We start from the raw sequence: 26,932 nt of genomic DNA on the forward strand, positions 1-26,932 counted from the left end.
TTAAGTGCCAAACTTCACGACAGAGACATTTTTTACACAGCATTGGTCATATAATAAGTAAACATACATATAAGTATCATACATAGACTGAATTTAATATTAGTTTCAACAGAAAGAATTTGGAAATCTGAAGATACAATGGTTTTTGAGGGGAATACAAGGTTACATTACAAAAACCTACGGCAAAATAATACTAATATTGTGCAATTTTTAAAAATGGTAAGGCTTTGAATAAAATAAAAATAAATAGCATTTGTAATATGTATTGATATTATTAAACAACTACATACAATAGACTGATTATGAGTAACAAACAGAGTAGTTATGAAATATATATTAAATTAAAGTGCATTTATATGCCTAGTATTAATATAAGTCGAGTGATTGTAAAGAATTATAAGGTGGGACAGTTCTAGACTTATTCAACTAATTAGTTGACTTTTTATTGCATTTTGTTCTTATAGTTGTTTTCTTCATGTCGCATTAATACAGGTTTTATTTTGAATGTTTTATTGCATGTCTCACATTCATAAGTCTTTCTTCAGTATGTACTATTTATGTTGAGTTAATGTTTTTTTTGTTTGAATGTCTTATTGCATGTCTCACATTCATAGGGGTCGTTTCAGTATGCACTGATGAATGCCTTCTTAAATGACTTATCAGTGCAAATCTCTTATGGCATATTTTGGCATTCATGAGGCCGTTCCCAGTATGGATCGTTTCATGTCGGATTAAACTTCTTTCGTTGTGAATGTTTTATTGCATATTCGCACTCATAAGAACGTTTTCCAGTGTGGATCACTTTATGTTATTTAAGATTTGTTTCAATCTGAATTTTTCATTACATATTTCGCAAATATGAGGACGTTCACCAGTATGAATTGATGAATTGCCTTAAACTACTTGACCGTAAAAATCTTTTGTGCATATTTTGCACTCATAAGGCTGTTCTCCAGTGTGGATCACTGTATGTTTATTTAAGTTTTCTTTTGTTTTGAATTTTCTATTGCATATTTCACAGATATACGGGCATTCTTCAGTATGCACTGATAAATGCGAACTTAAATTACTTAACCGTAAAAATCTTTTATTGCATATTTTGCACTCATGATGCCGTTCTCCAGTGTGAATCATTTCATGTTGCTTCAAGATATTTTTTTTTGTGAATATTTTACTGCATGATTTACATTTATACGGTTTCAATTTATTAGTTGTTTCACTTTTTCCTGAAACTTCTTCAAATGATTTGTTCGTGCTCTCCACAAAACTACTTGATTCTCTGATCTTTTCATCACACATATAAGAATTTTTATCTGAAACTGTTTTGTTTGTACTAGTCAAGTCATCTTGCTCATAAATCGTCTCTTGCTTTAATTCCTCGTCAATTGTAACCTTAGATTTTAAAAATTGCTGCCGACATATATCATCATCCATATAAAAATCTGATGTATTTTCACAATCATCAAATTCCTGTTTCACTTGAGGATAATCATCGAACGGTTCAGTTTTTATTGTTTTGTTAACTTCAGACATTTTGAGGTTAGTTCGGTTACAATAAACTAATTGGTGATGAATTCTTAAAAATTGAGAAGTCTAAGTGTATAATAATATATGTGTTTCGATATTTACAAATTCGTTTATTGTTTAATATGATATAATGCTAACACTGACCTTTTTACTGAATTTATCTTCGAAGTTAACTTTAATTATTCCATAAACCACATTGACATTACTCCTCCTCCATTTTGGTTTTATAAACAAAAGTTCAAGCTGAAGTTAAACACAAAACAGCTGTAAGTTTTTCGGCGGCAAAATTTGAAATCCGAAATTATTATTAGTTTCAACAAAAAACATAAAATCCTTTGGTAAAATTAATTTAGAGTAAATAATTAATAATAAGTAATTTTTATATTAATTACAGAAACAACATGCGAACCATATGCGAACCACAAACTTTAATACAAAATGGCGAATGGCAAATCTAAGCGATCAATTTTGACGTTTTACATATTTTGAAGCTAGTAGCGACATTTTTTTTCGCTAAAAATAGTAGTCCTTTCCAAAACAGGGTAATATACATTTGTTCGGAGATAACTCCCCATGGCGTTGGTGATGCTTAAAATATTTTTAAAAAATACTAAGCGTGATGCAAAAATTCTGCAAAAAATATATTTAGTATTTTAAAAGATTAGCTAAAAATTACTTTTAAATCTACTCTAAATCAATTTTACCAAAGGATTTTATGTTTTTTGTTGAAACTAATAATAATTTCGGATTTCAAATTTTGCCGCCGAAAAACTCGCATTTGAAATGTGCTTAATGTTGTCCAACCTGATCACGTGTTTATAAAACAAATATGGAGGAAAATTGTCAAAGTGGTTTATGGAATTGTTAAAGTTAAGTTCGAAGATAAATTTAGTAAAAAGGTCAGTGTTAGCATTATATCCTATTAAACAATAAACGAATTAGTAAATATTGTAACACATATATTACTATACACTTAGACTTCTCAATTTTTAAGGATTCATCAAAAGTTAGTCTATTGTAACTAAACTAACCTCAAAAATGTCTGATGAAATTGATTTTACCAAAACAATTAAAACCGAACCTTTCGATGATTATCCTCAAGTGAAACAGGAATTTGATGATTGTGAAAATACATCAGATTTGTATATGGATGATGATATATGTCGGCAGCAATTTCTAAAATCTGAGGTTACAATTGACGAGGAAATAAAACAAGAGACGATTGATGACCAAGATGATTTGACTAGTACAAACAAAACAGTTTCAGAGGAAAATTCTTATATGTGTGATGAAAAGATCAGTGAATCAAGTAATTTTGTGGAGAGCACGAACAAATCATTTGAAGAAGTTTCAGGAAAAAGTGAAACAACTAATAAATTGAAACCGTATACATGTGAAATATGCCGTAAAACATTCACAACAAAACGAAGCTTACAACAACATGAAATGATTCACACTGGAGAACGTCCTTATGAGTGCAAAATATGCAATAAAAGATTTTTATGGTTAAGTAATTTAAGAAAACATTTATCAGTGCATACTGAAGAATGCCCGTATATCTGTGAAATATGCAATAGAAAATTCAAAACAAAAGAAAACTTAAATAAACATAAAATGATCCATACTGGAGAACGGCCTCATGAGTGCAAAATATGCAATAAAACATTCACAGCAAAAAAAAGTTTAATCCGACATGAAAAGATCCATACTGGAGAACTGCCTCATGAGTGCGAAATATGCAATAAAACATTCACAACGAAAGAAAGTTTAATCCGACATAAAACGATCCATACTGGAGAACGGCCTCATGAATGCAAAATATGCAATAAGAGATTTGCACTGATAAGTCATTTAAGAAGGCATTCATCAGTGCATACTGAAGAACGACCCTATGAATGTGAGACATGCAATAAGACATTCAAAACAAAAAAAACATTAACTCAACATAAAATAGTACATACTGAAGAAAGACCTTATGAATGTGAGACATGCAATAAAACATTCAAAATAAAACCTGTATTAATGCGACATGAAAGAAAACATACTAGAGAACAAAATGCAATTAAAAAGTCAACTAATTAGTTGAATAAGTCTAGAAACTGTCCCACCTTATAATTCTTTACAATCACTCGACTTATATTAATACCGCATATTAAATGCACTTTATTTAATATATATTTCAGTAACTACTCTGTTTGTTACTCATAATCAGTGTGTTGTATGTAATTGTTTAATAATATCAATACATATTACAAATGCTATTTATTTTTGTTTTATTCAAAGCCTTACTATTTTTGAAAAATTGTACAATATTTATTATTATTTGCCGTAGGTTTGCATTGTACCATGTATTCCCTCAAAAACCTTTGTATTTTCAGATTTCGAAATTCTTTCTATTGAAACTAATATTAAATTCAGTCTATGTATGATAGTTTTTGCAAAAACAAATTTTTAAAAACCAAATGCACCACCAAATGTGCGTAGCGTACTTACACAGATTAGTAATGTATTTATTTAAAATACGCCTGATCACACGGCAAATAGATAGACATATTCATTAACAAAAAACAAGCATAAGATATCGTTACCATGACAACCCTATTTTATGAGTCAAAATCGCCCCCTAAGTCTACTATATTGTACAAGCAAAATTATAAAATACACACTTTTAGGTTTTCAGAAAAATATCGAGATTTTTTTTACATTTTTTCTTGGAATATTGTCCTAAAATTTCAGCAGCTATTCGTAAATCGTAATTTGGTACAAGATCGTGATAATAGATAAACTAATATTTAAATTGATGGCAAACGCGGCCGCTTTGACATTACATCGATTTTAATTGTTTCAGCATATCATAGATGTCGGCACTGAGCGTAGCACGTAAATTTACCCTTAAGGAAAAGATTTATATAAATATATAATATATAAAAGATGAGCCAAATTAATTTGACCAAATGCAATAAGCACAAAATATACGTGTGTAAAATAGGTTTTTAACGAAATCAGAAATATGTTGTAAAAAATATATAACATTTTTTTCAGTCAAAAAAGATATATTGCAATATATAAAATTGGTACTTGAACGTTTAAAGTACGTGTACTATATCTAGTGTGTTTTAAAACAAACGCTGAATTTGATTGAAGCGCACTCTCGCCATCTGTGATATGCTAAAAGCACTCATACAGAGTAAAGCGCAATTGTTTTATGTCCTCGTCAAAATCCAACTTTTAGACCAAAAAGTGCTCCAAAATTGAAGTCAACATTTATGCTAATTACAATGACAAACCGATCATGTCATATTTGAAGTATGACTTTAATTGTAAATATTTCTAGCGCTATTATAAATATATAATTTATAATTTATCATTATATAAATGTGTATAATAGTAGACGACGCTAATAAATGTGTGAATCACGAGTGTTACCATATTACTAATAAACTAAATTATTCAAAATTGTTATATGATGTATTTATTTTTACTTAAATGCCTATCTTGTACAGTAGCAAAAAAGTTTTACTTCAATCGCGCACTCTTTTTTTACCCAAGGTCTAAAAGTTGTATTTTTACCATCAAAAATCTCACCACCACCAAACCCTTGGTACCTTGTTCTTTAAATTTATAATCATCCCTTATAATTTTCTTCGTCTTCTTAAGGGCTTGGCATATAATCCGAAAGGACATCGGAGGGCGTCCCTTCGCTCGAATTTACCGAAAACGCCCGATTGGGCGTTCGGCGTTGACGCAAAACCGAAGGATCGAAGTTTGGGTGACGTCTTGCATGTTTACTAGAAAAAAAACAAAGAATTAATTAAAAATAATTTTTAACTTATTATATATCATTTTTGAAGTAAAACTTCTTTAAGCGCGACTAGGAGATATTATGATCAGGTGACTTTTTTACCTAAGATGATCACTTCGCATGAACCTCTTGTCACAAACAGGACAAGGAAAGTTTTTTTCTCCGGTGTGTGTGCGTGTGTGACGTGCCAGCTCGTCACTCCTGGCGAATTTTTTTCCGCATCCTGACCAGGAACAGGGGAAAGGCCTTTCACCTGAAAAAGAGACAGAAATTTAGTGATTATAATTAAAAATATATCTTTTATATAAAAATGGAGCTCTCGATAAAATGATCCGCTCGAAACTCGAAAACGGCTAAACCGATTTGGCCAGTCTTAGTTTTGCTAAAAATTCGTGCTAATCAGTAAGTTGTCGGAAAGGTGAGATATTATTTCAAAATCGCGCAGCAGCTTTACATATTTAATTTGAACATTTTTTTAGAAGCGTAATTTGAATAAAACAATGGACGGTGGCTAATACGTCAAATGTCAAACGTTTTTGACAGATGATGTTCAATTACGTTTTAATAGGATGTTTTACGTGAATATTATTTAATTATGATTAAATTGTAAGGTAAAAGACCCAGTTATTGACCCTGGCCCAGTTTCTGACCTTTTCAACTTTTTTTGGAATTAATTAAAAAACTATACATTTAATGTGAAAATAATTTTTTTCTTAATTGACAGTAATTTATTCTATGCCTCATTAATGTCAATTAAAAAAATATAAAAAATATTAACTAAATAAAAAAAAAATTTTAAACCAAAAGTGACTGTGGAAGCCATTTTTTAGCTTTAGTCTAAACAGTTTATGTAAGGAGCTACGACAATTGAGTTCGTGCACTAATTATGATGTAAGTACGAAAATCTAACTAAAAATATACAAATAAGTCAATAATTAATTAAAATTTATTTTAAAATATTTATAAAACATATTAAATTTAGTTTTATTACTGAAATTTGAGGGTCAATAACTAGGCTCAATTTTAAGTGTATGTCACAGTTGTTGACCCTGCAATTCTAACCTTCAAAAGGTAGGTTATCTGTCACGTGTTTTTAGTCACTTGTTCATTAAATGTAAAAATAATGTTATTTATTGTTATCTTATATTTTTTTTACTATTTTTCGTAGTAAAGTGATAAATTTACATTTAATATTCATTGGTATAAATGAAAGATTGTATTTAAATCTTGTAAATACATCTTTTAAGTGATAAAATTATTAATAAAAAAATGTCAGTTTTATCAACGCTTAAATTATGACTGTTTTAGTTTACTAATATTTTTATTATTATACAATTATACAATTACAATTAATTAAATGAAAATTAGAAGAAGAAAAAGAATTGAAAACAGCTGAAAGGTCCAAAAATAAAGCCATCAAGGAGGCAGAAAAAATAATTAAAAAAGAAAAACTTGAAGAAAAAAAGAAACAAAAAGCTCTTAAAATAAAAAAAAAGTCCAAGTAATTTAAATAATTAATTTTAATTTTTTTGTTTGTGTAATATGTTATAACAAGACTTGAACTATTTATACGTTAAATTTTAACAAACTGTATATTTTTAGAATAAATATTTAATTTATTTATTTTAATAATAATTTCAGTTTAATTAAAATTAGTAAGCACTTCATAACCTAATCATGATTAAATTTGAGGGTCAGAAATTGGGCTACGGTCAGGGTCAGAAACTGCCACACGAAGAATTCTGAGGGTCAGAAACTGGAGCTCTTAATGTCAATTTTTAAAACGTCAATTTAAAATATAAATTTAGTTCAAATAATTTTTTTATGCACATTACTTTATTTTAAAAATCCTAAACTAATAGATAAAATTATAATTTTCTTCATTAAGTTAAGTTTTATATTAATTATTATAGTTTAACCTCCACCGTCACTCTAAAAAGGTCAGAAACTGGGCCCTTTACCTTAGTAAGTAATTTTGTTTGTAGTTTTAATTATATACAAAAACGTTATTAAATGGGCCGCAAGTGTTACTACAAACTCAAAACATCAACTTTTTTGAAATGTTAATATGAAAATGCATTTTTTGGCGTTGTAGCACTCTTTTTTCGCAAATCATATTTCTTTCTGTAATCTTTCAAAATGTATAATAAAAGTATCTTCTTCCGTTGGTAGTTTTTTAGCATTAGTTAAAAATGTAATTATTTTGTAAAATACCTTTAAAATTAAAATAAGACATTAAACCTGTTTGTCATCCGGCCGTTCCAAGTTACCCCGCCTATAGGGTAAAAAGGTCTAATAACAAATTTTTGAAAGACAGCCAAAAAGCATAGTTTTACAATGATGAAGTAGCTGGCAGTTTTACTGAACGTAGTCAGATAATTGTTCGTTTAAAATGTGTTATTTGTTGTGATATAATTGGTTTGGTTATTATAATATAATTAATATTTGCTCAAAGTGAAATTGGACGTTTGTGTCTTACTTTTTATCAAATTTACTTTAATTCACCGAATGTTACTTGAAACTTTTCAAAAAGCAGGTCAAAGAGAAATACTTGATTCATTTTCTATCTATCCTCGCAGAAATTTGAAAATTTTGTATAAGCTCAGTAGTATTATTTACAATTATACAACAAAAATCCAGAATCCAAAAAGAATCTGAAAAACTTGAAATGTAATCAGTAAGTCGAAAGACCAAAAAAAACTTGGATTGGATTATATCATGTTTTCTATGGAAAGTGTATAAAACTTCCAGTTTGATTGTATCGACAAAATATAGACAAACTAATGGGATTTATTGTTTTTATAATACTCCATTGTATATAGCATTCAAACAACATATTCTTATACACTTGAAGTATTAATATTTTTGATTTTCTAGAAATGGTTTAGAATATACCTTACTTAGCAAAACAACATATATATTCTGACAAGCTTCCTTTAATTGTGAATCATCTCGTGGACCTGCCTTTCTGAAAATTCGAGTATTTTTATTCCAGATTGATATTCGTCTACTTTTTATTTTTCGTCTCGATGTTAGAGAGAAGAATTATTGTAGAAATTTTCATTCTAAATGTGTCACATCACACACATAGTGTGACAGTGCAATTTCCTGAATAGATGCGTTTTGTTCATCACACTTTTCAATTTCAATTTCGAACATCGGACGATGAAAATTTCCTAGGGAAAAGCGATAAAACAACGTCGATGACACGTTCGAGATAAAAAAATTCGATCTATTAAAATATCGAAGCAAAAAAAAACAAATATTTAAAAATGCGGATGCCAATGACTACATTGCTCCTGAACATGAGCAATGTACTGAACAACTATGAAAATTAACATAATTCGGGATGAAAAATAAATAGCAATTTGTGTTGGGGGTGAAAATTTAGCATCGTGTGTTTTTCTAAATTCCATTTATGCGGACTTTTTTAAATTTAGCTATTTTTCCAATGAGACTTTTCTCCCTTGACTGTATTTTCTCGATTACGAATTCCGTTTCCATGGCCTCCGTTATTATTTCTCGTCCGTGATCCGAATTGCTAAGAGAGGAAAAAATACTGCAAATTATTTCGCCGAACCAATTATCATTTGTAATTTGAGAAACAAGGCCGACACCGCCAAAACCACCACCGCCGGCGCACGTTTTAATAATGAAAATCACGGCAGGGCCGTCGAGGGTGGTTAATAAAGAATTATAATTGAGGGCGAAAAAAGGGCGGACGATCGATCTAAAGACTATATAAAGGTCTCTAGGAAAAAAATCTGAACGACCTAAAGATGTTATTTAGATAGGTCTCTATTAAAAAAATCTCCGAATGTGGTATGCAATGTAGAGTCCAGGTCTCTGATCCGTTCATGGTAAACTAAGTGTTAAAATTCGACAAATTAACATCTCTTTATTTCTATTAAAGTTTCTAGTGAAGTTCTTGAACCCAAAATATAGTTTATATAAATTTGTTTGTCAGTGATAATTTTTGAAGTTAAACTTTTTTAGGCGCAACTAAGAGATTACTGGACGACATAACTTAGTAAAACAAAAATTAAAATTTGTAGTTTATGCATAGTTTTCACAGTGCACATTAGATTCATTCAAAAATTTTATATATAACTATACTGAAATATTTATTGAGAAATGCTGTAAATTTTATCTAGTTTTGTCTAAGCTAAATAAAAAAGAGTGTCCTAGACAAAGTTTTTGAGTTATTTAGAAAATTGTAGAAAAATGTCCTGAAATCTTGTATGGGCAACTTAGGAATACTTTAGGGCGAGTTTACATTAAATTTATTCAAAAAATTTATATAAGACTATACTGAAATTTTCGTTGAGAAATGTTTAAAATTTGATCTAGTTTTTGCCCAGTTAAATAATAAAGATTGTTCTAGACAAAGTTTTTGAGTTATTCAGAAAAATGTAGAAAAATGTCCGAAAATCTTGTACAGAAAATTTAAGATATATAATATATAAGGGCGAGTTTACATTGGATTTATTCAAAAATTACATACGTGGTCTGTTCAAAAAGTACCCGGAATTACTAATAATTAAATTTCGCGGGTCTGGAGTGTCTGATTGTCAAAATTTTTTTTTTATTGTGTTGGTATACATGCCCCTAAAGTATGATGAAATTTTCAGCTATATTCACTGTTTACTTTGTCTGTGGTAGTCGCTAAGGTTCGACGTGTTTTTCTGAGCTCGGCGATTTTTACAATGGAAGAATTGAAAAGTCAAAGAATTTGTATTAAATTTTGCGTAAAAAATGAAATAAAGTGTTGCAAAGTGCAAAAATTCACCAGATATGGCTCCGTGTGACTTTTTCCTATTCCCAAAGTTGAAGAGACCCATGAAAGGACGGCGGTTTTCCTCGATTGAAGAAAATCGCTGAGAGTGCTCAAGGACATATCAAAAAGTGAATATCAAGGGTGCTTCGAAAATTGGAAAAAACGCTGGCATAAGTGTATTATATCTGGGGGGGACTACTTTGAAGGGGACCACATTAATGTAGACGAATAAATAAATATTTTTTTGAAAAAACGAAAATTCCGGGTACTTTTTGAACAGACCACGTATGAGACTATACTGAAATATTTATAGAGAACTGTCATAAATTTTATCTAGTTTTTGCTAAGTTAAATAATAGAGAGTGTCCTGGACAAAGTTTTTGAGTTATTTAGAAAATTGTAGAAAAATGTCCCGAAAGCTTGTATAGAAAACTTAGGACAATATATAAGGGTGAGTTCACATGGGATTTATACAAAATTTTGTATGAAGATGTATAAGGCTTTCTACATGAAATGTTTGCGAATTTTATTTAGTTTCTACTTAGCTAATTATAAAAGAGGGTTCTGGAGAAAGTCTTAGTAAAACAAAAATTAAAATTTGGCCAAAGATTTTATAAACAATTACGAGTATTCGTTGTTTGTGCATAGTTTTCACAGCGCACATTAGATTCATTCAAAAATTTTATATATAACTATACTGAAATATTTATTGAGAAAAACTGTAAATTTTATCTAGTTTTGTCTAAGCTAAATAAAAAAGAGTGTCCTGAACAAAGTTTTTGAGTTATTCAGAAAATTGTAGAAAAAATGTCCTGAAATCTTGTATGGGCAACTTAGGACAATAAATAAAGGCGAGTTCACATGGAATTTATACAAAATTTTGTATGAAGATGTATAAAGGCTTTTCACATGAAATGTTTGTGAATTTTATCTAGTTTCTACTTAGCTAATTATAAAAGAGAGTTCTGGAGAAAGTTTTTGAATTATTTAGAAAGTTGTTAAAAAATGTCCTGAAATCATGTATAGAAAACTTAGGACAATACATAAAGTCCTTGGTAAAATGGTGAAAATGCTTGTTTGATGACTTGTTTCTTTTCATAGAGTCCATGTCTCTGATCCATTATTATTATTTTGTTTTCGTTGTCCATGTTTCTGAGCTGTAGATATGTTTCATTAAATTGTAGCATTTTTGACTTTGTATGGCATAAGTATTTTTTTAAGTAAAACTTCTTTAGGCACGACTAAGTGTTACTTGGATTGATATTTTTTTATAGAGTCCATACCTCTGATCCATGATCTTTTTTTTTATTTCGTTGTTCATGTCTTTGATCAGAGACATTTTTATTAAATAGTAGCATTTACTAATTTGCATGACAGTAGAATTTTTTGAAGTAAAACTTCTTTAGGCTTGACTAGATATTACTTCAATTACGTTTCTGTACAGTTTGCTCGTCAGTAGAGTTTGTTTATAAAAACCCTCGACCCAAGTTTGTGAATAATTAACGAAAAATTTAGAGTAATTCAAGACTGAAATTATTTACTTTTAAATTTTGTTTATAGTTATATTTTAATATGCAAAATTTCACCAATATTAAAAAACTTTGTAAGCAATTACGAGTATAAGTTGTTTATGCATAGTTTTCACAGTTACGACTGTTATAATCTGTTTATAGGAAAATTTAACAAATTTTATCTAGTTTCTGCTAAGTTAATGAGAAAAGAGTGTCCTGGACAAAGATTTTGAGTTATTCAGAAAAATGTAAAAAAATATCCCAAAACCTCGTATGGCAAACTTAGTACAGAACATAAGGACGAGTTCACAAGCAATTTATTCAAAATTCTCATATAAGACTATATTAAACTGTTTACAGGAAAATGTTGTAAATTTTATCTAGTTTTTCTCAAGCTGAATAAAAACGGGTGTCCTGGACAAAGTTTTTGAGTTATTTACAAAACTGTAAAAAAATGTCCCAAAACTTTGTATGTGATGCTTAAGGACAATACACGTACATAAGGGCGAGTTCACATGGGATTAAAGCAAGATTTTCATATAAGATTATATAAAATTGTTTATAAGTAATTGTTTTAAATTTTATCTAGTTTTTGCTAAGTTAAATAAAAAAATGGTCATGGACAAAGTTTTTGAGTTATTCACAAGAATGTAGAAAAATGTCCCAAAACCTTGTATGGGAAACTTATTGTTAGTACAATATATAAGGGCGAATTCACATTGGATTTATTCAAAAATTTTATATAAAACTATACTGAATTATTTATTGGGAAATTTAAATTTTATCTAGTTTTTTACAAGCTAAATAAAAAAGAGTGTACTAGACAAAGTTTTTGAGTTATTCTCAAAAATGTAGAAAAATGTCCCGAAACCTTATAAGGGCGAGTTTACATTAGATTTTTTCAAAATTTTCAAAAAAGAATTTATTAAACTGCTTATAGGAAAATATAGATAATTTTAAGTAGTTTCTAGAAAGGTAACCAAAAAAGAGTGTCCTGAACAAAGTTTTCGAGTCATTCACAAAAATGTAAAAAATACCAAATATCACTTCCTATTGATTAAGTCGATTATTTACACGTTTCATAAAATTCATGCAACTTGCCTCAAAGCAAAATGCTCCTTACATATAGTTTTTAAAATTTACACAAAATTTTCAAAAGTCAGCCCTTACTGGAAAGAATTGTATATGGTAACACCATTACTTTTGCTCACACTAGGCAACACTGCTGCTGCAGTATTATTTTCAGTAGCAGCAGTAACTAGCATTCAATATATAGATTTGTGGGATTCTAACTGTTCAGGTCGATAGTACTTTTTATCAGTAAATCGATATCATTGTGATTTCCGTACTCCGCTACAATTATTCGGCAAATAAATTGAAATGAATTAAAATAGTGTTTATTTTATTAAACAAGTTCTGCAAGACATACAGTCTACGAATTTCTGGGAAAATACTTCCACTTACAAAAATCCTTTTTTAAAAAATAATCTATTACCCCTGTCGCGGTAAACCATTAAATCAAAGCTTCGAGTTTCAGCACAGAAAAAAGTTCAGTACAGAAACTTATTTTTTAGATTTAAAAAAAAAACAGGTTCGCCATTCGGGCGGTCGTTCCATTAACCGCGGCGGCAACTGCGAAAAAAGTGGCGGCGGCGGCAACTTTGTAGCACGAAATCGACAAAACACATCAACTTTTGTTCGATGAAAAGTAGACGAAGGACGGAGGACGGGGGTTGGAGGTTGAGGGATGGAGGACATGGAGGTATATTTTAGTGGAGGACAGATTTGTGCTAAAATTTTATATTTGGTCAAAAGACTGAAAAATTTTGTATCGGGCATTATTTTTAAGTTAGCTTAGCAGAAACTAGATAAAATTTACTTTATTAGTTTAAGGGGTTACACCTACTTACACATAATTGTAAAAAAAAATTTTAAAATGGCGTACCACAGCCATTTCGGCGAGCCTCGTCAAAATCCGCGGCACGCAAAATAACTACAACAATTTGAATTTTTTTACAGTATATTTAAAATTAAATTTTTAAGTTCCCATCATAGGAGATCTTATATATGTAAATTTGTTCATCAATTATTAACAAATTACTATCCGTTTTTTTCGTTGAAATTCAACGATTTTGAGTAAAGTGCTCGCCAAACAAACAAAAATCGATATTTTTCAAATCCGCTATGATGGGCACTTCAAAAATTTATTTTAAATATGCTATTGAAAATTCGAATAAAAAAAGATCAAATTGTTGTAGTTATTTTGCGTGCCGCGGATTTTGAATTTTTCAATTTTTTTTTTACAATTATATTTTATTTTGTTACTTTAAAGTACAATAAATAACTATCTTTAATATCATGATTTTAAAACTTTTTCTTCCGTCCGAAAAAAATGGCAAAAACATACGTTTTTTTACTGCTAGAGTGGAACCCCTTAATATAAAAATTTTGAATAAATCCCAAGTGAACTTATTGTCCTAAGTTTTCCATAACCAGGTTTCGGGACATTTTCTTACATTTTTGTGAATAACTCGAAAACTTTGTCCAAGACGCTCTTTTTTATTTAGCTTAGCAGAAACTAGATAAAATTTAGAAAATTTCCATGTAAACAGTCTTATACACTTTCATACAAAATTTTGTATAAATCCCTTGTGAACATGCTCTTATATATAGTCCCAAGTTTTCCATACAAAGTTTCGGGACAATTTTCTTACATTTTATTGAATAACTCAAAAACTTTATCCAGGACTAACGTTTTTATTTAGCTTAGCAGAAACTAGCTAAAATTTGCAAAAATTCCATGTAAATAGTCATATATACTTTCACACAAAATTTTGTATAAATCCAATGTGAACTCGCCCTTAATATTGTATTAAGTTTTTTACAAGGTTTTGGGACATTTTTGTACATTTTTATGAATTACTCAAAAACTTTGTCCAGGACACTCTTTTTTAGTCACTTTAGGAGAAACTAGATAAAATTCATGACATTTTCTAGCAAACAGATTAATACACTTTTATACAAAATTTTGTATAAATCCCATGTGAACTCACTTTTATATATTGTCCTCAGTTTTTCATGCAAGGTTTCGGGACAATTTTTTACATTTTTGTGAATAACTCAAAAACTTTGTCCAGGACGTTATTTTTTAATATAGCTTACCAGAATTCAGATAACATTTACTATTTTCCAGTATAATTAGATAAATACAGTCGTGTATGATAATTTTGAATAAATCCAATGCGAACTCGCCCTTTTTTTCAAGTTTTTCATACAAGAATTCGGGGTTTTTCTCTAAAATTTTCTGAAATCTGAAATTTATTTTAATTTTTGTATTTGTTCTAGAATGATGCAATTTCATTATGTTATACTCTAATATATCTATCATAATGGCAAATACTAAAATTGATTGATTCTAACAAATATTTAAGATATTTAGACTTTTATAAGATTGATGCATTGGCAGGTCATATAAGTAAGCGTCAAGTAAAAGATCAAAGTTGTAGATTTTTTAAAAATAGTTATGATTATTTTAGAATGTTGTTATATGTTATACTCTAATATTTCTACTATACAGGAAAATACTAAAATTGATGAGTTATGTAACAAATACTTGAGATATTTAGAATTCTATAAGAAAAATGCATTGACATCTCATATACGTGTATATGTGAGTGTGAATCGGAAGTAAAAAGTTTTAATTTTTTTAAATATAGTTCTGGCTACAGTAGAATGTTGTGATTTTAGTATATTATACTCTATTATATCTACTATCCTAACAGATACTAAAATTAATAAGTCAACTAACAAATATTTGAGATATTTAGAATTTCATGAGAAAAGTACACTCCAGAACCTAAATATGTGTTTCGTGCTAAAAGAGTAAAGTTTATAATTTTTTAAAAATACTTCTGGATACTTTAGAAAATCATAATTTCAGTATGTTATACTCAAATATGTCTACTATACAGGAAAATACTAAAATTGATGAGTTTTCTAACAAATACTTGAGATATTTAGATTTTTATTAGCAAAATGCATCGGCTCGTATAATTACTAATTTTCAACCAAATATCAAAATTCATTTCCCCTGATGCATTAAATGTAAATCCTAGTATTAATATTTCATGTCATCTGAAATGATAGTTGCAGTTGCAGTTGCAGTTGCATTTGAACCAAGTTGAACAAGTTGACTTGAGTTGACGTGCAATGTTCACTACTACAATACAATAGGGCTTTTAAATGCTAATTAGGAGGAGTTGAGGGATGAACTACAAATATATATATATATATATATATATATATATATATATATATACTAGCTGACCCGGCAAACGCTATTTTGCCATCAAAAATATTTTGCCGCATTGCAGAAGTTCTTATAATATACATGATATATTAATAATAATGTTATATTTTTATTACACAAATTTCTTTACATTTTGATAATTAATTCGAACGCATCATAGTGCTTTGTTTATTTTAATTTTATTTATGTCAAATAGTGAAATATTTTTAATCAATGAATAAATTAGATTTTAGTCTGAATCATCGCAGTACCATTATCTAAATATATAATTTTTATATAAATATCAGATTTTTTACTTTTGCATTTAATTTAAAAATATTGAATGTAAATTTCATATATCCAATATGCACTAAATTTTTAAATGCCAAAATATTTCCTTTCTGGTTCGAAATTTAATATAATATGATATAATTTATATCTATAATTTGATTGCCAATATTGCCTATAACATAACTTGGAATAATTAATTTATTTGTATCTTATTGAAGTCGTTAAAAATTCATTTTTTTTGAACTGTCAGAATTTTATTTATGATTAATGTTAAATTCAATATGTCTCTTTTTTATTGTGATCTATAATGTTTTAATCACTTATCATATAAATTTTCGACTGCAAATTGATATTCATACTATCCCTGAAACTAACATGGATAAAGTTCTGAGAAATCCGAGTCCAAAACTATAAAATGTTTGATTTTTGGCACTTTTATTAATTTTTTATCAATTTTCGTAATGTAAAATAATGGATGATTATTTATCAAAATTGTAATATTTAGACTATAATTTTAGATGTATACTTTTTATTTTGGCATTGAATTATTTTCATTGAAATCAAGTGAAACATAAATATATTTATTCGATATTTATATAAAACATATAATTAAAATATGCATTAAAATCATATTGTCTATAAATAATACGTCATTTTATAAATAGTATTTATTACTTTGGTGCTTGATATGGGTATGAATTTGTAATAAAATATATTCTTTCTGACAAATAGTTAAAAACTTGTTATAATTTTCAAAATTATATGACATTTCATACTTCAAAAATTAATTCACTCGCATCATAGCGTTTTGTTTATTATACTTTTGTCATGTCAAATACGTCAATATTTATTTTTTATAAATTAATAATTATTTTAAGTCATCAATGAATATTTTGTATGATTGTTAAATTCATAAAAAAGTGCAAATTCAACACAGGAATATTGTGGAAATAAATATTTTTTTACATAAAGATCTGATTTTTGACATTTGCATTTCATTTCAAATTAATTATAACTGTCAAAATATTTTCTTTTGGATCGAAATTTAATATAGTATGATATAATATTTAGTTTGTCTAGTTTGTTTTTGTCAGATTGCAATGATACCTTCAGATTGTACTATTCCATTTAAGAGGTTACAATTTTCTGTATGATTAACGTTTGCGAATAATAATATTTTATTTTAATTACACAAATTTCTTTACACTTCGATAATTAATTCCAACGCATGATGCAGGTGTTTTGTTTATTTTAATTTTGTTTATGTCAATTTTTTTTTAAATTAATGAATAAATCAGGTTTCAGTCTAAATTAACAAATCAGTATCTTTATCTGAATATACAATTTTTTATATAAATATTTTATTTTTTACATTTTCATTTAATTGAAAAATAGTGAATGTCAATTTCATATATTCAATATGCAGTATATTTGTAAATGTCAAAATATTTCCTTTTTGGTCGAAAATTAATATATGATATTTATTTTACAATATTGTGTTGTATTTATAATTTGTTCGGCAATATAACTTGGAATAATTAATTTATTTGTTTGTTATTGAAGTCGTTAAACATTTTTTTTGTGAAATCTCAAATTTTTGTTTATGATTAATTTTAAATTCAATATGTCGCTTTTTTATTGTGATCTCTGATCAATAAGTTTTGGTATCCGAAATATTTTGGTAAGCTAATCAAATAAATATAAATTGTAAATCTATTTATATTATTATTTTCATAAATATTGACAAATGACATTTGACGATTTTCATGTCAACATTTATTCAAATTTATAAACATTGACTTTTAATTAGATTTAAAACTATAAATTGTGATTTTGAATATAGCATTTCATCTAATTTGGATATAAATGCTGTGTATATCTATATATATATGTTTTTGAATTAAATTTTTTGAACTGTCAATTTTTTTTTCAAAGATCATAATTTTTTTTTCTCGAGTTTTCCATAAATTTTGACTGTCATTTTAGTGTTTTGGTTTTTTTTTTTGGCCATTTTCTGTCAAAATTTTTAGAAATTTATAAAAATTATATATTTAAATTTTAAATTTACTTTTCAAAATTTCCTATAACCTAAGTTGGATATATATGCACACGTTGAGCCAATAAAATTTAAAATCGGTCCAGTAGTTTGGGCGTCCATCGCGAACCAACATCGTGACACGAGATTTATATATATATAGGTATATATACGTGTATATATATATATAACTTTCATCTCCCTGTTTTCCCCATTAGCATAATTTCTAAACTTTCGCCCCCAGCCCTCCACCTGTTTGTTAGCGTAAGATTTCATGATTTACGACCCTTTAGTTCAGAAGTTCTTCATATTTTATACCGTCGAGATAAAAACAATAAAAAAAATTGTGTAAAACAAAACAGAAACATCTTTTTTCCATCCGGCAACAAGATAAGGGCGGAAAAGAAACGAGCCGATTAAAATGATACATGGGGTTGGAAAAAGTGAGGTTAGAATTAATTGCTGCGTGTTTTAAATAAATTTTTTATGAGGTAAATGTAATTATATGGTAGTATGTTTAATTAATTATGTGTGTGGTGAATTTTATCTAGTTTCTACTAAGCTGAATAAGAAAGAGTGTGCGGAACAAAGTTTTTGAGTTATTTGGAACAAATGTAAAAAAAGTGTCCCAAAATTTTGTATTGACATAATAAAATACAACATACTAAAATTACAACATTCTACAATATCCATAACTATTTTTAAAAAATCTTAAAACTTTGCTCTTGCACTTCACACTTATATGAAATGCCAATGCATTTTTCCTATAAAATTCTAAATATCTCGAATATTTGTTAGAAAAGTCATCAATTTTAGTATTTACCTTTATTATAGACATATCGACGTATAATATACTAAAGTTACAACATTTTACAATATACACAAAAATTACAATAAATTTCTAAAACTTTACTATTTCAGCGTATGGCTTGCATAACACATATATAGATTTCAGAGAGTACTTTTCTGATAAAATCCTGAATGTATCAAATATTTGTTAGAAAAGTTATTAATTTTAGTATCTGTATCTATAATAGACATATTAGAGTATAAAATATTAAAATTATAATACTATAAAATATCCCGAACTATTTTTAAAAAATTTATAAACTTTACTCTTTTAGCACGAAACACATATATAGTTTTCTCATGAAATTGTAAATATCTCAAATATTTTCTAGAAAACCCACCAATTTTAGTATTTGTTAGCATAGTAGATGTATTAGAGTATAACATACTAAAATTACAATATTCCATAATATCCGAAAATATTTAAAAAAAATTATAACTTTTATCATTCTTTTATCATTTAAGCTTATATATATGGTGCCTATGCATTTTTCTTCTAAAAATCTAAATATCTCAAATATTTGTTGGATGACTTATAATTTTTAATATTTGTCTTCATAGTATACATATCAAAGTATAATATACTAGGAGTACAACATTCTACAATAACCAGAAGTATTTTTAAAAAAAATAAAATTTTTTGCTTGCACTTCACACTTACATATATAGGCTGTCATTGCTTTTTTTTATAAAAGTCTAAATATCTCAAATATTTGTTAGAAAACTCATAAATTTTTAGTGTATTTATAGTAGACATATTAAAGTATAACATACTAAAATTACAACATTCTACAACAAATACAAAAATTACTAAACAAATTTCTAAAATTTACTTCATCAGCGTATCATATCAAACCATACATATAGATTCCGGAAGGTACTTTTGCACAAAATCTTAAATATCTCAAATGTTTGTTAGAAAACTTATCATTTTTAGTACTTGTCTTTATAGTAGACATATCAAAGTATAATATACTAAAAGTATAACATTCTACAATAACCAGAAGTATTTTTTAAAAAATTAAAACTTTTTGCACTCTACACTTACATATATAGGCTGTCATAGCTTTTTTCTTATAAAAGTTTAAATATCTCAAATATTTGTTAGAAAACTTATCAATTTTAGTATTTGTCTTGATATTAGGCATATTGTAGTATAGCATACTAAAATTACAACATTCTACAATAAACACAAAAATTACAATAAATTTTTAAAATTTACTTCTTCAGTGTATCATTTACACGAAACACATAATATAAATTCCGAAGGGTATTTTTCCCATGAAAATTTAAATATTTCAAATGTTTGTTAAAAAACATATAAATTTTAATATTTATCTTCATAGTAGACATATTAGACTATATTATAGTAAAATTACAACTTTATTATTTTTAAAAAAATTCTAAATTTTCCTCTTTCAGCATATCACTTCCAAACACATAAATGGATTCTGGAGGGTACTTTTCTTATAAAAAGGTAAATATCTTAAATATTTTATAGAACACTCATCAATTTTAAAATTTATTTTGATAGTAGACATAATAGAGTATAATATACTAAAATTACAACATTCTATAATATCCATAACTATTTTTAAAAAATCTAAAACTTTTCGCTTTCACTTCATACTTATATGAAATGCCAATGCATTTTTCCTATAAAATTCTGAATAACTCAAATATTTATTAGAACACTCATCAATTTTAGAATTTGTCTTTATAGTAGACATATCAAAGTATAATATACTAAAATTACAACATTCTACAATAAACACAAAAACCACAATAAATTTCTAAAGTTCTGCTTCTTCAACATATCACTTCAGAACAAAAATGTGGATAGTAGAGGGTACAATTCTCACAAAATTTTATTTAACTCAAATGCTTGTTAGAACACTAATCAATTTTAGTATTTGCCTTCATAGTAGACATATCAAAGTATAACATACTAAAATTACAACATTCTGACATACCCACAACTATTTTTATTAAATCCAAATCTTTCCCTATTATCAACTTCTAATTAAATTCTATCAATAGACTTTCTTTAATCCGGGCTGCTCCGGTTTGTACCGGAAATTTGATACCCAACAGAATTTAACAACCGCCCTTTGTACACTACCCCTACGTTATATGGAATCTGGGTGCATAAAGGGACTTTATATGGAAATTTCACAAAATAATAGTCAGAGGGCTGGGGAGAGAAATTAATTAAAAGATAGATATAGACGAGAGAGAAAAGTTTTAGGATTTTATTAAAAATAGTTGTGGGTGTTGTGGGATGTTGTAATTTTGGTAGGTTATACTACAATGTGTCTACTATGAAGGCAAATACTAAAATTGATGAGTTTTCTAAGAAATATTCGAGATATTTAGAATTTTATAGGACAAATGCATGGGGCGTATATATGTAAGAGTAGAGTGAAAAAGAAAAGTTTACGATTTTTAAACAATAGTTTTAGATGCTGTAGAATGATGTAATTTTAGTATGTTAGACTACAATATGTCCACTATAGATACAAATACTAAAATTTATAAGTTTTCTAACAAATTTTTGAGATATTCAGATTTTTGGCAAAAACAGCATTTATAGCCTATATAAGTAAGTGTAAAGTAAAAGCAAAAAGTTTTCGATTTTTTAAAAATAGTTCTAGATGCTGTAGAATGTTGTAATTTTAGTATGTTATACTACAATATGTGTACTATAGAGACAAATACTAAAATTAATGGGTTTTCTAAAAAAATTTTGAGATATTTAGAATTTTGTAGGAAAAATGCATTGGCAGTGAATATACGTGTATGTAAGTGCAAAGTCAAAGAGAAAAAAACAGATTTTTTAAAAATAGTTCTAGATGCTGTTGAATGTTGTAATTTTAGTATATTATACTCTAATATGTCTAATATGGAGGCAAATACTAAAATTGATGAGTTTTCTAACAAATTTTTAAGATATTTAGATTTTTGCCAGAAAAATGCATTTGGAGCCTATATATGTAAGTGTAAAGTGAAAAAGAAAAGTTTTCAATTTTTTAAAAATAGTTTTAGGTCATGTAGAATATTGTAATTTTAGTATGTTATACTACAATATGTCTACTATTAAGGCAAATACTAAAATTAATGAGTTTTCTAACAAACATTTAAGATATTTAGATTTTATTGCAAAAAACTGCATTTATAACCTATATATGTAAGTGTAAAGTGAAAGCAAAAAGTTTTCGATTTTTTAAAAATAGTTTTAGATACTGTAGAATGTTGTAATTTTAGTATGTTATACTACAATATATGTACTATAGATACAAATACTAAATTTAATAAGTTTTCTAACAAACATTTGAGATATTTAGATTTTTTGGCAAACAACTGCATTTATAGCCTATATATATAAGTGTAAAGTGAAAGCAAAAAGTTTTCGATTTTTTAAAAATAGTTTTAGATCATGTAGAATGTTGTAATTTTAGTACGTTACACTACAATATGTCTACTATGGTGACAAATACTGAAACTGATGAGTTTTCTAACAAACATTTGAGATATTTAGATTTTTGGAAGCAAACTGCGTTTATAGCCTATATATGTAAGTGTACAGAGAGAGCTAAAGGTTTCAGATTTTTTAAAAATAGTTTTAGATGCTGTAGAATGTTGTAATTTTAGTATGTTATACTACAATATGTCTACTATAGGGAAAAATACTAAAATTGATGAGTTTTTTAACAAATTTTGGAGATATTTAAATTTTTGAGAAAAAACAGCATTTATGGCCTATAAATGTAAGTGTAAAAAGAAAGCAAAAAGTTTTCGATTTTTTAAAAATAGTTCTAGTTACTGCAGAATGTTGTAATTTTGTTATGTTATACAACAATATGTCTGCTATGAAGAGAAATACTAAAATTAATGAGTTTTCTAACAAATTTTTAAGATATTTAAAATTTTATAAGACAAATGCTTTGGGCGTATATATGTAAGTGTAAAGTGAAAGCAAAAAGTTTTAATTTTTTTTAAAATGGTTCTAGATGCTGTAGAATGTTGTAATTGTAGTATATTATACTACAATATGTCTACTATGAAGGCAAATACTAAGACTGATGAGTTTTCTAACAAATATTTGAGAAATTTAGATTTTTGGCAGAAAACTGCATTTAGAGCCCATATGTGTAAGTGTAAAGTAAAAGCAAAAAGTTTTCGATTTTTTAAAAATAGTTCTGGTTAATGTAGAATGTTGTAATTTTAGTATATTATACTCTGATATGTCTACTATGAAGGCAAATACTAAAACTGATAAGTTTTCTAACAAACATTTGAGATATTTAGATTTTTATAAAAAAACTACCATAAAGAGCCTGGAAAATATTTTCTTTTTTCTACCCTGCCAATTCCTATTGTATTCTGCATATAATATAATCATAGAGCTACGTTTTACTTTTTGACAAGAAAAAACCATTTGACGTCATTAGGCGTACTTTTGTGACTCATTCACTCACTCTCTCACTCATTCATACTCATTCACTCGTTTGTTAATTGTGATTCCGTGAATGTCGCCTGCGAAATGGACTCTGAGGGATTTTTGTGCGGCTGTTAGTAGGGTTAGTAAGGGGGCTAGTAGAAATTGTTGTATGCAGATTTGTAGATAATTTTATTAGCTTTCGAATGATATATAATAGTATATACTTGTTGGAACAAAGTGTTTACCAAAATTGTCAAATTGTAAAAAAATGTAACCAGGAGGTATTTAAAGTTTAAACAATTTTTTTAATATAATTTTGTTCCAGGTGATTTAAAGTTTTATATACATATTTGTAGATAACGTTATAAGCTTTCGAACGATATATAACATGCTATATATGTTTGAGCAAAGTAATTACGAAATTTGATAAAATATAACAAAATGTAACCAGCCCAGTTTAGGCATATAAATGACTCCGTATTCCATTTTAAAATGTAAGTAACTTTTTCAATATAATTTTGTTTCTGGTGGTTTAAAGTATTGTATATAGATTTGTAGATAATTTTATTAGCTTTGAATTGATATATAATACTATATACATGTTTGAAAAAAATATTTGCAAAACTTGTCAAAATATAAAAAAATGTATCCAGGCATCTCCCAATGTAAACGATTTAGTAGTCAATTTTAAAATTTGAATAATTTTTTAACATAATTTTGTTCTAAGAGTTCTAAAGTGTTATATATTTGTAGATAATTTCATTAGCTTTTTAATGATGTATAATACAATATACGAGCTTGAAAAAAGTGTTTACAAAATTTGCCAAAAAATTAAAAAAAATGTAACCAACCCAGTTTAGGCATATAAATGACTTCGTATTCCATTTTCAAATGTAAGTAACTTTTTCAATATAATTTTGTTCCTGGTGGTTTTGAAGTGTTGTAGATAATTTCATTAGCTTTTTAACGATATATAATACTATATACTAGTTTAAACGAAGTATTTTCAAAATTTACCAAAATATAAAAAAAATGTAACCAGACATTTCCCAATGAAAACGACTCAGTAATCGATTTCAATATTTAAACTTTTTTTTTATACATATTTTTGTTCTAAGTGTTTTAAAGTACTATATACAGTTTTGTAGATATTTTTTTTAGTTATCAAACAATATATAATAATAAATACATAATAAAACTTTTCAAAATATAAAAGAATGTAACCAGACATCTACCAATGTGAACGCTCCAGTATTCGATTTTAATATTTGAACATTTTTTAAAAAATAATTTTGTTTCTTGCGATTTGAATTGTAATATACAGTTTTGTAGATAATTATATTAGCTTTTTAATGATATATAACATTATATACATGCATGAACAAAATATTTACCAAAATTGTCAAAATATAAAAAATGTACCAATAACCAGCAGATATAACCCAAATTACGCAAGTAAACGATTTTTAGAATTTCAACATTTTTTTTAAAATAATTTTGTTCTAAGACTTCTGAAGTGTTATATACAGATTTCTAGATAATTTTAATACCTTTTGAACGATATATAATACAATATACATATTAAAACAAAGTCTTCACAAAATTTGGCAAAGTATAAAAAAATGTAACTAATACAAGTTTTAGTATGTAAACGACTTCGTTTTCGATTTTAGAATTTCAACATTTTTTTATATATAATTTTGTTCCTATCGATTAAAATTGTTATATACAGATTTCTAGATGATTTTATCAGCTTTTGATTGATATATAATAATGCATATATCTTTAAATAAAGTACTTGCAAAATTTGAAAAAATTAAAAAAAAACGTAACCCAAAGCCCATGTTGGGCATGTAAACGACTTAATATTCGATTTTAATATTTAGATATTTTTTTATACAAAATTTTGTTTTAAGATTTTTAAAGTGTTATATACAGATTTATAGATAATTTTATTACCTTTTTATTGATATATAATACTATATACATGTTTAAACAAAGTATTTATAGAAATAGACAAAAATATAGAAATCGACAAAATATAAAAAATGTATATATAATAAAAAAATAATAATAATAATTATAACTTGGTTCAGGCATCTGTTTTCAGGCATTCAGGCTCTGTTTTGATTTCAAAATTTAAAAATTTTTTCAAACATAGTTTTGTTCTAAGTGTTTTAAAGTATTATATACAGATTTGTAGATAATTTTATTAGCTTTTAAACGATATATAATAATGTATATATAATTAAACAAAATATTTGAAAAATTTGACAAAATATAAAAAAGTAACCAGATATCTACCAAAGTAAATGCTCCAGTATTCGATTGTAATATTTAAACAAATTTTTAAACATAATTTTGTTCAAAGAGTTCTAAAGTGTTATATACAGATTTGTAGATAATTTTATTACCTTTTTAATGATATATAACACTATATACATGTTATTTTGATAAAACATCAGCCTCCGTATTAATTTTTAGCTCCGCCATTGGACTTTTTCTGTGTTAATTCTAAAGCGTTATGAAGTACTAGGTATATATATATATATATATATATATATATATATCCCCAACCCCTGTGTACCTTCATCAGTACATTTTAATGGTCGAAACGGGCAAAATGGGCAAAAGGGCTTATTCCGGACCATAAAAACCGCCACCGCAAAAGGCCTCCGGAGGAATTTAAATCGTTCCATCTAAATATATTTTGAAAAAGTTATTTTTTATTCATAAGATAGAATTTCATTTAAAAAAACAGACCTGTCGGTAAGTACATTTTTTTAAACATCCAATTTCCCTATAAAATTAATCATCCCTTAATTTTGCATCCCTCGATCTATTAATTTGCTGAGTCCATTATTATATTTAGGTGAGACAGGTGTGAGGTATAATAGATAGTTTTGCATGTGAATTGAATACGGGAGAGCAGTGTGAGTAGGTGTAGGTAGATATACATCTTGCCTGGGAGGATATGCTCGATGGCCTTTTGAGGATTAACACAAGTGTCGTCCAGGGATGGCGAAGGAATTTGGGTGAAAGTCTAAATATCTCAAATGTTTGTTAGAAGACTTATTAATTTTAGTATTTGTTCGGATAGTAGACATATTAGAGTATAATATACTAGAATTACAATGTTCTACAATATCCCGAAGTATTTTTAAAAAAATTGGAACTTTACTCTTTCAGCCCGGAATACATGCGTAAATTCTGGAGGGTACTTTTTGCATGAATTTGTAAATATCTCAAATATTTGTTAGAAAACTCATCAATTTTAGTATTTTCTAGGATAGTAGACACATTAGAGTATAACATACTACAATTACAACATTCTTATACGTTCGGAAGTATTTTTAAAAAATTTCTAAACTGTACTTTTTCAGCACGAAACACTTGTATGGTTTCTGGAGG

At 27.2% G+C, this 26,932-nt stretch overlaps 2 protein-coding genes and 1 pseudogene across 2 annotated transcripts in view; 1 reads left to right on the forward strand and 2 right to left on the reverse strand.

Moving 5' to 3' along the window:
* LOC113370319 (Krueppel-like factor 9) overlaps positions 1-26,932 on the reverse strand; it is a 526,951-nt gene that overhangs the window by 42,163 nt on the left and 457,856 nt on the right. The window contains exons 2-3 of the mRNA XM_026610991.1: positions 5,432-5,582; positions 5,133-5,315 (exon numbers count right to left, since the gene is read on the reverse strand). Of these exons, the coding sequence (XP_026466776.1) occupies positions 5,180-5,315; positions 5,432-5,582 (287 nt within the window). The 3' untranslated portion in view covers positions 5,133-5,179. The remainder of the gene's footprint in view (positions 1-5,132; positions 5,316-5,431; positions 5,583-26,932) is intronic.
* LOC113370997 (zinc finger protein 829-like) lies at positions 895-1,707 on the reverse strand. The gene is made up of 2 exons (XM_026611658.1): positions 1,672-1,707; positions 895-1,593 (listed from the first exon to the last, which is right to left on the reverse strand). Exon 2 carries the CDS (start codon positions 1,531-1,533, stop codon positions 895-897), a length of 639 nt encoding a protein of 212 aa, XP_026467443.1. The 5' UTR covers positions 1,534-1,593; positions 1,672-1,707.
* On the forward strand, positions 2,362-3,629 carry LOC113370302 (annotated as a pseudogene).

Source organism: Ctenocephalides felis, unplaced genomic scaffold (genome assembly GCF_003426905.1).
Source record: "Ctenocephalides felis isolate EL2017-DRISC unplaced genomic scaffold, ASM342690v1 CF-g0.4_SCAFFOLD_00845, whole genome shotgun sequence".
In the NCBI taxonomy this organism is placed as follows: Eukaryota; Metazoa; Arthropoda; class Insecta; order Siphonaptera; family Pulicidae; genus Ctenocephalides; species Ctenocephalides felis.